Source organism: Plectropomus leopardus, chromosome 17 (assembly GCF_008729295.1).
Source record: "Plectropomus leopardus isolate mb chromosome 17, YSFRI_Pleo_2.0, whole genome shotgun sequence".
In the NCBI taxonomy this organism is placed as follows: Eukaryota; Metazoa; Chordata; class Actinopteri; order Perciformes; family Serranidae; genus Plectropomus; species Plectropomus leopardus.
Genome location: NC_056479.1, coordinates 4,187,483 through 4,201,035, shown reverse-complemented (window position 1 = coordinate 4,201,035; position 13,553 = coordinate 4,187,483). Strand labels below are relative to the sequence as shown.

General features: G+C 42.9%; 1 protein-coding gene across 5 annotated transcripts in view; it reads left to right on the top strand.

The window, feature by feature from the left end:
• The window catches only part of hoxb3a (homeobox B3a), a 49,791-nt gene extending 36,687 nt beyond the window's left edge, over positions 1-13,104 (top strand). For 4 of the 5 annotated variants that reach the window (XM_042504530.1, XM_042504532.1, XM_042504531.1 and 1 more), the window contains exons 3-4: positions 4,196-4,902; positions 9,780-13,104. In XM_042504530.1, the coding sequence (XP_042360464.1) occupies positions 4,317-4,902; positions 9,780-10,651 (1,458 nt within the window). In that variant the 5' untranslated portion in view covers positions 4,196-4,316 and the 3' untranslated portion in view covers positions 10,652-13,104. Of the gene's footprint in view, positions 1-514; positions 583-4,195; positions 4,903-9,779 lie in introns of those variants that run through there. The other variant, XM_042504534.1, reaches the window with a different exon arrangement.
• Positions 13,105-13,553: the final 449 nt, after the last annotated feature.

Here is a 13,553-nt window from a genome sequence, read left to right as displayed (position 1 = left end):
GTGACTGGCCGGCTGGCTGTGTGAGCGACACGACGCTTAAAAAAGACAGAAATTTGAGGCCATTGTTATCAGGCAGCAGCGGTGCAGCCAGCGCTGGTGCTGGGGCGGAGGGTGGAGGTGGAGGGCGGGTGGGGGGTGGGGGGCGCGAGCAGGCAGCAGGCAGGCTCCCGGTAAGCTCGTTCAGCTCGTGCGCTAGCTTGCCATGCCTGTAGCCTATTAGCCCGTCCGTTAATTCTGCCCGTTTATCGAGCCTCCCCCAATTGAGTCCGTCTAGCTGAGCCGTTCATGCCACACGGTGTCCGGCTCGCCGCCCACGCGCAGCCCGCTCCGCCGCCACTGCCGCTGCTGCTGTTGGCTCCAGGAGGTGTTGTGGTGGTGGTCGCGAGCAGCCGTGCTAGTCTCGAGACAGCACCGGAGGAGCAGCGGAGAGAAGAAGAGGAGGAGAGCAAAAAGAGAGAGAAAGCGAGCGTTATATATTTAATTATTTATTATTGTTATTGATTAGTGCGTGAGGACTAATCTGGGATGCGGTGTTGTTGGGTCCGTGCCGGACTGGACCGGGACCGCCGGTGCTAAAAGAAGGTAAGGAGCATCACCGGGAGGCAGGAAGGCCAGCCGGTAATGCACGAGCTCAAACAACAAACCAGAGATAGAGAGTGTGTTTGTTCGCTGTGCAGTTTGTGAACGGCGGAGAGGCTGGCTCAGTGATTTATGGCCCGTATGACTTCAATCCCGGTTCAAGAAGAGTTCACAATGCTTTAAGCTGCTGTAGCTACCCGCCGCAAGCTGCCCCCCTTCTTCTTTCGGCCTTCCATCTCTGTCCTTTTTTCTTTCTCTTCTCTCATTTCTTCTCCCATTCTGTCCATGCACTTAGCCTACAGCTATTTATTTACAAAGATATGGCCGACCATTTTTATGTTATGGATTATGGGCCACTTCTTCCCACAGTGGTTACCTATTTTCCCCCTATGGACCTCCGTTTTATTATTTTGCTAATATGTGACATTTGAATTCACACTGAACTATTTTGATGCTGTAATTTTATTCTCACATGGGGGCTTCACTGTTTGTTGATTTCAGCCTACATCGAGGCCAACATAGCAACAATAGCAGTGATGGGGCCATTCTTTTATTCTTTCCGGACTGGGCTCCATATAATTGGCCCCTCTCTGTCTGTTAATGGGATAAGGAATAGGTGGATTGTCCAAGTTAATGCATTCTCTCTGTGTCTCCCTGCCTGCATAGCTCTTCTCATGGCAGGCGCCATTTGTAATTTTATATCCCAGGATAAAACACAGACACTGGACACCACTGGCCGACCTCTCTACCCCCCCCCCCCCCCCTCTCTCTCTCAGTTGTTTTTGTTTGGGTGGCTGTTTCTCTGTCAGTATAAGTGGATTATATAGGGAGGCGTCTAGTAAAGTTGGTGATTGTATTAAGCTGTAGCCCTACAAGCAAGGGGCAGAGACATTACGTGTCCCGTTTAATGGCGATACAGTGATATGATTTAATAACACATTCCTCCTACACTCGCTGCCACCATGGCCTCTCTCTCTCTCTTTCTCTCTCTCTTTCTCTCTCTCTCTCTCTCTCTCTCTCCCTCTCTCTCCTTGGGACTATTCCTCAGAGTAAATAATTAGGATTCCAGCTTGTCTACTAGAAAGATAAATGGCTGACATGTGTGACGTGCTGAGAGCTGGAGTAGGGCTGGAGGACTGTCTAATCACAAAAAACCGAATAATAGTACATTTTAAAAAACGAATGAGACATACATACATACATACATACATACATACATACATACATACATACATACATACATATATACATACATACATTAGCTACAAACACACACAGAAAACATATATAAGCTGTCTGTGTGTGTGTGTGTGTGTGTATGTATGTATACGTATTAGAAAATAGGTCAGTTTCCTTGTTGTTTTTGAATGTTTTATTTTGGGTCGTTTTAGGTTGTTTTCGTTCGTTTCATTTTGTTTTGTCTCGGTGTGTTTGTTTTTTATTCATTGGGGGACTGTTTTTGTTTTGTAGGAAACACATCTGATGTTTTGGTTTACACTCGTTGAAGCCTAATGCTATTTGTAGATTTGGGAAATGTGTCATTTAGGCCTAGTGTTATGCTGTTTATTTATTTATTTTTCAATAACTGCACTGCACATACATGAATCACAAGGAGAGAAGAAATTTCTTTCTGTTCCCTCTCGTATTATTTTCTAGTGTAGGCCTACATGGCTAACGACGTAATTGTTTCATATTATCTTCGCATGCGCTATAGCTATATATATATATTTATATATATATATATGTATGTATATATATGTATATGTATGTGTATATATATATATGTGTCCATGAACAAACAGCTTCAATTTTATAACACTATTAGAAATAGTAGAAAAAGACTTAAAGGCCATAATATCAGTGTGTGCTGTTTTTGTGATATTAACTCACGGTATGAATTATTGGTGAGATTGAATAATTGAGCCTCAGCAGTTAGCTGCAGCGCTGCCATGCAGAGGCTCAATCTGTGTCAGATGGCACAGCCAGCAGAGCCGCTTCACCTCCGTTTCTCCCCGTTAAACATTTTATCTCTAGAGGAGAAATGAATGCCAGGTGCTCTCTCGCGCCTGACAAGCCGGCCTCTCGCGGCCACAGGCCCACCCCAGCGGTGAGCGCGAGATAGGGAGTCAAAGGGGGCTCATACTGCTGTTTTTTTCTTCTTTTTTCTTCCTCTCTTTTTCCCGAGGCCCTAATGAATCACTGACTCGTGAAGCTTCTTCCTGGAGTTGTTTCTTTTTTTTTTTTTTTTGCTGTCTATCTATTGTTGGCCTCTTTTGTGTGAAACCAAGTCCAAGTATTTTTTTGTTTTCTTTATTTAGGCCATGCATTTAATTCTTCCCTAAACATAGATCCATAGCTATAATAACAAAATAGGAGCGTTTGGATTTTTTTTTAATTCTAGCCCCGATCACCCATCCTAAATACAATTATAAAAATTATGTTTTGAGAAATAATCCCGACATCACCTTCTTCAGCAGAGATTTGCCTTATGCACATCACATTTGTTAGTTTGATTGCATTCAAAGCACCATGCCTTTCTTTGTTACTCCGTTCAGAAAATCTAAAAAAAAAAAAAATAAAAAAAAAAACATGTTTCCACTGACTTGTTAAAAAAAAATCCACCGTGATGCAAGAGTAGCCTGTTATTCAGCAGCAGTGATCGCTTCCGGAGATAGACTCCTATGAGTGAGGTAACAGCCGAGCAGACCGAATATAGTAAATCACATGTGGAAGGCAGAGGTTGACAGAAATAGGCTGCCTCCATCAGTCACAAAGGAACATACTGAACATACAGGCCACACTCACTGCCGCCATTACACAACAAAATGTCACGTTCAGCATGAATAACAGCAGACACGGCGGGGTAGTGCTTTATTACAAAAACAGTACATTCAATAATATTCGCTTATTAAATAAGTAAGAAACGAAATATAATAATGTTTAAAAACAAAGTAATTTTCTTTAACTGTATTCTTAAATCCAAAGGTGAGGCGTTGTCAGGATTCTTTAATTTAGTGCAGAAAAATCCGAATAATTAATATGTTATTAATACCTGCTAATATTACAACCATTACAGATATTAACATAAGAAGATGGTTTATTATGTTACAACTTAGTAATAATAACATTAATAGGCCTAATAACATTTTTAGATACGATTATGTTAATTAAGTCAACATTTCTACGAAAATTGAGCATGAGATTTAAGATAGATAGATAGATAGATAGATAGATAGATAGATAGATAGTTACTTCATTAATCCCAACAGGGCAATTATTGCGTCCAGCAGCTCATATAAAAAAACACATAAAAACATAGACACAATCACATTAAAGAAAGAACTACATTCATGTTTCTAAATGTGTGTGTGTGTGTGTGTGTGTGTGTGTGTGTGTGTGTGTGTGTGTGTGTGTGTGTACACGGTTTGCCCTCCTCCTGCCTCCTCCAGGAGAGCATCTGCAGGCTGTGCACTGGGCTCAGAGGGGAGGGGGATGGGGGGGGGGGGGGGGTGAGGAAAGAAAAGCAGTGGTTTCTATTCATGTCATGCTGCCTTTCATGGGAGGAAGATGGATTTATCTCTCTTATTTCTTCATTCTGCCTCTCCTAACCTTTCAGGTCAGATTGCAGGAGACCGTTGGAGAGGCACCGTCACGTGACCCCCGGTACCAAATGGTCTTCCGGCAGTGGCTCTCAACAAGGACCGGAGCACAAGAAGACGCCGCCACTTCTCTCAGAAATGCAGAAGACAACATACTACGACAACTCCTCTGCGATTTTCGGTGGCTACTCATCCTACCAGGTGCAGGGGGCGGCAGCGGCTGCAGCAGCAGCCGCCAACGGCTTTGGGGGCTACGATGCACCGGTCCCAGTGTCCCACCACCAGCCGGCCTTCCAGTCTGCAACCCATCTGGATGTGGATTCGTACCAGCGCTCGGCCTGCTCTTTGCAGTCACTGGGCAGTAACAATGGCCACCAGCAGCAGCAGCTAGCCAAGACCAAGGAGCTGAATGGCAGCTGCATGCGGCCCAGTCTGCCGCCTGAGCACCACCCCGGCTCCCAGGTGTCCCCTCCACTGCCCCCCAACCCCAGCAACGGCAATACTGGGGCTCAGCAGCCGGGGGGCAGTGCTGGGGCCTCCTCAGTCTCTAAATCAGGCCCCAATAAGTCATCCAATTCTTCCTCCTCCACATCGTCCTCCTCATCGTCCTCCTCCTCACTACCCCCCAACCCAACTATGGCCAAGCAGATCTTTCCCTGGATGAAAGAGTGTCGACAGACGACCAAGCAGAAAAACTGTTCGCCCAGCAACAACTCTGGAAATGGTGTGTTAGACTACACCTGTCTCTGTCTGTCTCTGCTTTGATCCCCCTCTCATAGCACCACACAAACAACATGGCTTAGCAGAATTCCTTCTACACCAGTCTCTCTCTTTCTCCTCCTCATTTCTTTTCTTCACTTCCCTCTGTCCTCTTATTTCTTTCTTTGTTCATTTTCCTTCCTCATTAGTCTTTTTTTCCTATTATCCTGCCTTCTTCCCATCACCACATTCCTCTTTCCTCACCTCTCTTATCAACATCCTCTTTCAAGCCCCAGATCCCCAGAGAATTTGAAAGGTTTCTCAGTCTATTATGGCAAAACAGATTTCTGGTTCAGTCACTGGTTTAGACAGGCAACTAGTCAAGCCTGTTATCTGTAGCTGGTGAAGTCTGTTTGCTCTGCTCCAAGGTCATTTTAGGCAGCTAATATTCCTTTTAGATTAACTGAAGTGGTTGCTGAGCTGGATTTACCAAAACATTTGTCTTATATTTGTCACATATGTCTTGCTGAGAAACATGTTGACGTGGGAGCTGAAAAGCATGAGCCCAAAATCGAAAATCTATTTTACTTTGCATCTTCACACTTATGATATTTAATTGAGTCTTTTGGATGACTAAAGCCCATTAGTAACTTGCAAATCCCTGAATGTGGCAAACAGTGACCAGTAAAAGAGATTAAAGATCAGAGGCATGGCAGTCTGACAAATAGACTTTGAAAACCAAGAGGCCTGCTCAAATAAACAAATAAAGGGTACTATATTTTTTTTTATTTTTAGCAGCAAAGAAAACCCATATTCTTTATTTTATGAAAAGGAAAGTTAGTCATTTCTATTGTCTGCGTGTTAAGTGCACAGCTGGAGTCAGGAAGAGGCAGAGGGATGAGAAGGAGGCGAAATAATAATACCTATTACTATAATTTTACTTCTGAATTCAATACACCTAGCAACACCTCCAAAGCTGCCAAATACCAACTAATTGATCAGGCTGTTTCTCATGCACTGTTCTTACATAAATCTTTGAAAAATGTGTGTAGAGCCTGCGTAATCGGGAGGGCAACCAGGGGACCAATGTGCTGATAGGAATAAAAAAAGGAAGTAAAATAAGGAGTGTAGGTCCACATAAGGAAACAGGTTGGGGTTGTGGATTAGTTAAACAAACACAGGACTTTCCCCCGGGAGACCAGTGTTTGTGTCCCACGTGAAACCAAGTAAACTTTGAGTTACTTTAATTTGCATTGTCACCAAGTTTCTTTTCCTCAACCTATTTTTTTAACGTTACATCCCTAATACTAACCTACACAACTTTACATTAAGAATATAAAGTATGTACCTTTACAATAAGCCTATAACTTTCTGATAAATATGTGACTTTATGTTAAGTATGAAACAGGACGACAGCTAATCATGTTTCTTTTACCAAACTTACCCTCCATAACTTAACCTACCTAACTCATTGTTAAGTACATGACTTTTGTTTAAGTACATAATGTTTCATTAAGCATGTAACAGGGTGATGATTAACTATGTTTCTTTTCCTAAGCCAAGCCTGAAAAACTTCACAATCCTGAATCTAACCTAGTTTGTTGGGTGTTAATTTGTAGATATTATAGGAATTGTTGTATGAGGATAGGTTGAATTAATACATTGTATATTTTTTGTTGAAACAGTGCACAACTAAAAAAAAAAACAAGTCCTTGTAATTTTACAGCAGTTACATGCTGGAACTATTTCTTGGAAAAGGCCAGCCAGTTGCAAAGACTTCCTTGAGGCTTGTATTTTCAGCGAGGCTGCCAGGTTCGGTTCCATTCTACCTGTACAGAGATCTATACTAAACCCTATTATCGCAGACTGTATCTGGCATCCGAAGCTATAGCTGGAGACACTGCTGCACTGTATTCATCCAGTGTTGTTCATCAAGAAATCGTTCCAACACATGACTCCCCCAAAACCGCCATAAATTGTGAGGAAAGGCATTAGAAGAGAGAAGTTAACAGGATCGATTCAGCATCAGCAGAGGTAGAGCAGACTCAGAGATTTAGTGTTGAGTCAGTATTCAGTCAAATGTAGAGTAAAAGGACCCAAAACATTGGACCCCATAAAGAAACAATCAATGCCAACTGAGCAGTCAGGGATTCATTACACAGTTATAGGACAGTCAAGTTAACCAGCTGGCACAAACCTGAAGCCAACAGCCTGCACACCTTCACTTTATTCATTTACTTTCACCTCCTCCTCCTCCTCCTCCTCCTCCTTTCCTTGCTCTCCACCCTCTTGTAATCACTTGCCTTCTGATTGCTCTCCTCTCTCTTCTCAGTCTCCTCTCCTTTTGGCACCTTCTTGGAAAGCCCCAGCAAGAAGGAAGATATTAACAGGATGAATTTAAATGTCATGTACGATAACAGATGAATAGATTTTCAGAGAGAGGGAGAATGACATGCAGACATTTGAAATGGAAGATATTAGCAAATGGGGAAAAGAATACAACTGGATGATAAATTTGAATATCATCTGCATGTCTGATAACAGGCAGAGAAAACAGTCATTGAGGCAGACAGATACGTTATTAGAATTGGTAGTTATCAATGAGAAAAAATATGTTATGCCATAATGAATATGAGTCTCATCTTCACACTCAAAAAGCTTTCAGTTGACTGGGCAGAGAGTTAAGAAGAGATTAGGCTGTTTATTGATGAGAATTTGAAACAATCATTTTGAGAATGTCACTGCTCAGTGCGACAGATGATGTGATGGTTACCACTTTCATCCTTCTGTGTCTGTCCATAGACAGAAACACCACAGTAAAGTGTTTATACTGTTGAGAGAGAGAGAGAAAGGGCTACAAAGAGAAAGAATCTCAGTGCTCGCTTTTGAAATATACTACATTAGCAGTTAGTAGTATGAACACGTCACATGTATGCACATAGGGTCTAAACAGCAAAGTAATAACAGAGGCATATTGGGCATACTCACAGAGAGAGATGGAACAGGAACTGTAGTTAAGATCTGTTGTTAAGTGTTGAATAAACATCAAGATGGAAATGACAACAACCCAGATCAAGCAAAGTATTAACTGTTGCTGTTAAAGTTAGCCTACTTCCATAGCTGTTTATTTCAGCAGTAAACCAACTGTCTTATACCATTTTGACACATGTAATCCTCAGAATTTCTTGGTTCAAATGATGTAGTGACTTTTGACATTCATGCATATGGCACATGGTAAAAAAAATGCCATGCATAGCCAATCTAGAAAAATGAAAGAAAATCGAGCTTTTATTTTTATAGCTCTGACTGTCGGCTCTGTCATTGTACACACCAAAGAAATTGCCATGATCTTGAAATGCTGCAAGAAACACCACATGTCGGACAACCAGACGGGTTGTAAACAAGCTGACAGGTTAGCCCAATATAATTGGAAAAGAAAAGGTGAGCAGATACATGATTACCAAAATGAAACATCCATCCCTGTTTATAGACCGACTCCCTCCTTCAACTTTGACCCACTGTACCTGAATGGTTGCCAGTTTATTTGGTACACCAAGGTAGCTATAACTTATAAATCCTAACTTGAAGGAGGTTGTAATGTTTGGGTTTTCTTAAAACTGAAGGGTGTTTTGGAGGATGTAGTTAAGGATTCTGTTTAACTGTATTGCATTATACTGACAGGTGTTCTATTATTTACTGAACCTCCATGGATATAAATGGGTTTGTGATAATATTAAAAAACCCTCCTCAGTATGATGCATAATAATTTAATAGCACCAAGCTGCAATCTCCAAAATAACGACAAAGTTGAATCACCAATGCATTGAAACTGTCTCAACAAAAAACAGAAGATTTTAACCTTCACGGAGGACTGTTGCATTACACTACATTGGTTTGTTTTGGTTTAACATTATTATCAGGGAAATGTATTAATTTTGTCTCGCGTCTCAGGATGTTAACTGTTTCACATGAATACAAAAATACAAAACAACATTCAACCATGCAAAACCATATGATGAATGCTAAAACTCATATCAGACATCACAAAAGTGGATGCAGTGCCATAAATAACTAATTCTTATTACATTCAGTGTGAGACCAGGGTATACTGAGAATACTAAGAAGCTATAATGTAATTTAACAGGTTGACCAGAACAAAAGAGTTCATCAACCTGTTCAGTCATCCTGTGTGACTCTAAATCTTCTTTCCAAACAACGCACCAGGAGCCCAAGGATCATGCAAGTCTTTCAACATAAACAGCAGTTGTAACAGCTGGAGTGTCTGAGCAGGTCTCTGAGCCCCCTCAGCTCTGTTAGGAGTTGGTATAACTATCACATAGAAGTGGTGAGATGTTTGACTTTCTGTGGCCTGCTGACTGAAGTGAGTGCAGGTCAGCCTCAGTTCCTGCTTGTAGTCCTCATGCTGCTGCAGCTGCTGTTGCTGTTGCTGTGGGGGGTTTGTCTTTCCAGCCAAGATGCAATTTAGCTGCCCTCGGCCAGCACCGGGCCCTCCGTCTCTTAATAACTGCCACTGTTATGAAGTGTTGACAACTAATATCAAGGGATAATTCAGCCAGCATGCCTGGACCCCCCTCTGTTTTATTAAGAACCTGAATGCTTTCAATTTCCTCCAGCATGCAGCCTGAGTGTGTTTTATTCTCTCTGGCTCTCTCAATTTTCATTTCATCATCCTTTTTACCTGTTCCTTACCATATCCTTCTTTTCCCCATTTCCTCTTAATTTCCTTTTCCTGTACATTTCTTCCACTTTCATCCATTTTATTTTTTTGTGACCCCATTTTTTTGTGTTTTTTGATAGTTCTACCTGTATTTTATGCATTTCATTTCCCCTCTATGTTTCTCACTTGACTTCCCTGTGTAATCTTTCCTTTTCTCTCGTCAGCATCAGGAGGAGCTGAGAGTGGCAGCAGCGGGGAGAAGAGTCCTACCGGCGGGTCATCGGCGTCATCTAAGCGGGCTCGGACAGCGTACACCAGCGCCCAGCTGGTTGAGCTGGAGAAGGAGTTCCACTTTAACCGGTACCTGTGTCGGCCGCGGCGCGTGGAGATGGCCAACTTGCTCAATCTGTCTGAACGCCAGATCAAGATCTGGTTCCAGAACCGACGCATGAAGTACAAGAAGGACCAGAAGTCCAAGGGCCTGAGCTCCAGTTCTGGAGGGCCATCACCAACTGGCTCCCCGCCCCTGACCATGCAGTCCTCCGCCAGCTTCCTCAACTCAATGCACCCCATGGGAGGGGGAGGCGGAGGAGGAGGGACGGGCTACGATGTCCCATCACCGCCATCCTTTGGCAAGCCCCACCAGGGAGTGTCTTACTCCATGTCCACTGCCTACTCCAATGTCCCCATGAAGGGCTGCCCCCCTCAACAGAAGTATGGTGCCCCAGACCCGGACTATGGCGACCCCCATCCTCACCATGGCCTAGTGCAGGCCAGCAACACTGGCTACGGGACTCCCACCAACATGCAAGCCAGTCCAGTCTATGTGGGGGGTGGCAGCTATGTGGAACCTATGCCCGGCTCGGGGCCCTCCATGTACGGGCTAAACCACCTCGGCCCCACACCACCCCACCACCAAACCATGGACTACAACGGTGCGGGGCCCATGTCGGCAGCCAACCAGCACCACGTGGGAGGAGGGGGTCCCCCGGGTCCCTGTGACCCGCCCACGCACCCGACGTACACCGAGCTGTCGGCGCACCACACCTCGACTCAGGGCAGAATCCAGGAAGCACCCAAGCTCACTCACCTGTAGCAGGTTTGGAACAAAATGACAACGTAGGAAATAGTGAAGACGACACAGAACAAGTAACACGACGTGACTCACTAACAGACTAACTAACATTCGGGACTCTACTGCTGCAACGGGACAACAGGACAGACAAAAAGGGAACAGACAGGAGACATCCAGTGGTTTGTCCTGTGCTCCATAGCCACAAAGGAGGCAATCAGTGTTTACACTGTGTGAAGAGACTATTTGTTTTAACTTTAAAAAGTTAGTGTCTCAGGTGCTTTAAAATTTAAGCCAACTGAATTTAAGAAAACAAGTCGAGGTAATTTCTGTCATGATTAAACTTTTCCTCTCATATTCAGTCAACTTAAAATTTAAAGTCAATCCCAGAAACCAACATTTTTAAGCTAAAACAGAAAGTCTCTCTTTACAGTGTGATGTTGTCCAGCCCCTCCCTGTGTCCACTGCCTTCTGATTAGGGCTAGAGCTTTCACTGTTACATATGAACTGCAGTTCATTTCATTTTAAAAAACAAAGGTTTGGCCCATTATCAAGTAGCAGCAATGGAAGCAAACTGTTTGTGTTGCCAAAAGTGTTGAAAAAAGGAACATTTCTGTTCTGAGTTTGGTTACCAAAACATGGTCCAAGGAATTTTTTGTAAAGCTGGGACCAAACTTATCCTGCTACAAACGCTTACACCCTCACACAGGAAATGATGAATTTTAAAGCATTTAAAAGTGCATTATCATTTTTTTTTTAATTTAACCTACACAATCAAAAGTGCTCAATTTTAAAGTACATTATCTGTGATTTATTTTTCATTTTAAAACTCTTGGTTGCACATTTATCATGAACCTTTTTAGAGCAATTTACACCCAGTGAAGTATATTGGAGGCGTGGGAGAAGAACTGTACAGTCAATTGTCTCCCGCGTCCCCGCGGGGACAATAAATGTCAGGAAGCTTGTCTCGTGGCACTGGCGTGGAGACATATCGGCAGCTGTATGGCATAACAGGATCTATGGCGAGCACCATTGTTTAGTCAGTATTCATTAGACGGATAATCTACTGCACAGTCAATCAGGAAACTGTAGTGTGGACTGCTGTATTCAAAGCAGATGTCAGGTTTTTTTTCCTCAGAGGTGGAAAAATAAAATCTAAAATGACAGAAAAATCTCTCTGTCCCATACATAGGTATAGATTTTGGGTGGGGATGCTGGGGACATGCCTCCTTAATATTAAAAACATGAATGCAGAGTGCTTTTATTTTGACAAAACAAACTTTAAAAGACATTTAAACCATGGATTGATGTGTAAAAGGAACAAATTAGTGCATAAAAATCCACCAAAATACAGAAAATTTGGTGTTTGATGTTTAAAATTTCTGGTGGAGGAACCCCCACAAAGCCCCCTAACTATGTCCTTAGTATCACTGTGATGAGGAACTGTTTGTTTTAACCTAAAAAATGTGGGTCGAGTGTCCCTTCAGTTTTTAGGTTGTCTGATTTTGAGAAGACAAGTTGTGTCATTACAAAATTACCTTAGCTTGTCTTCTGTAATTTAGTTAAGTTCAAATTTAAAGGCAGCCCGGACACCTTTTTTAAAAGTTAAAACAGTTACTTTCTTTTTATAATGTATGTTTGAGATACTCAGCAAAAACTAATTGCAAAACAATTTCCATTTGGGTGGAGCAAATGGTAGCTCAGCTAGCATGTTGCTAGCTGCTCTTGTATGTGGTTTAAAATTGTACTTTGATAGTAAAATCTTCCCCCTAAGACACGCACATATACAAACAGCTCTCCCGCCTGGTAAATGAAATAGTTGAGATTTTAATGGGCAGTTAACGAGGTGGTTAGATTTATGAGGCTGAGCTCTCTCCCCCTCTAGGCAACACATGTTGTTGTCAGACGAGCTGAGCTATGTGGAGGGCTATGCCTCTCCATCAGCCGGAGAGAGAGAGAGAGAGAACAGAAAAATATGGCTGGAGCTGGCAGCACTCGTCTTCCTCTTTTCCCCCCTTCGACAAAGCACATAAAAACCACTGGATGGTCTTCCCTTCGCTGTCTTCTTTTTGCCTCCTGCCATCCTCGTCTCTGTCCATCCAGACTGAATCACTACTAACCCACCGTCTCCTGTCTGTGGCAGCAGCACATGGCTTCTGAAGAAGGCAAAAAATTTCCCACAATCCGCCACAGACCGCCGCCCCCCCTCCAACACACATCCATCACCACACATGCACTCGCCACCCCTCCCATCAATCTAACAGGGTTTAAGAAGCTACGGGCTCAAAGGCTAAACTAGCTCCCATAGACACACATCTGTGCTAAGCTACGCTAGTTCATCACAAGTCCACACAGCAATGCTAAGCTAGCTTCCTTCTGTTGACACACATCCACAGCCGGGCTCAGCCAGCTGTTGACATCTTTAAACAAACATGAGAGGACATGGAAGAGAATTTTTTTTAATGTTCTTATTTTAGCACATCATCGACACAGGGTAAATAATAAGAGTGGAGAACACTATTTATTTATGTTTGGGTAAGTCATTGCCCTCCTCCTCTCTCTCTCTCTCTCGCTCTCTCTCTCTCTCTCTCTCTCTCTCTCTCTCTCTCTCTATCACTTTGGAAGGGTTCACTTACATTAGCGGACACCAATGCGTAAAAGTCCACATTTTTTATATTTGTTTGCTTCTGTTCTCACATATCTTGACTTTTAACGTGGATACAGGGTATATATTTGAACAAAAATGCATGTCCCAGAGACGGGAGCTGATGTGTATTGCGCTTTTTGAAAAATAACTGGGTTTATTTGCCTGAGCTGTTAGTGAGGGGAGTTTGGGACAACACACACATCAGACTGTTAAAACCAGACCTGAACACAAGCTGTGTGTGTTGGACTACACACTGTAAAAAGAGACTCTTTGTTTTAG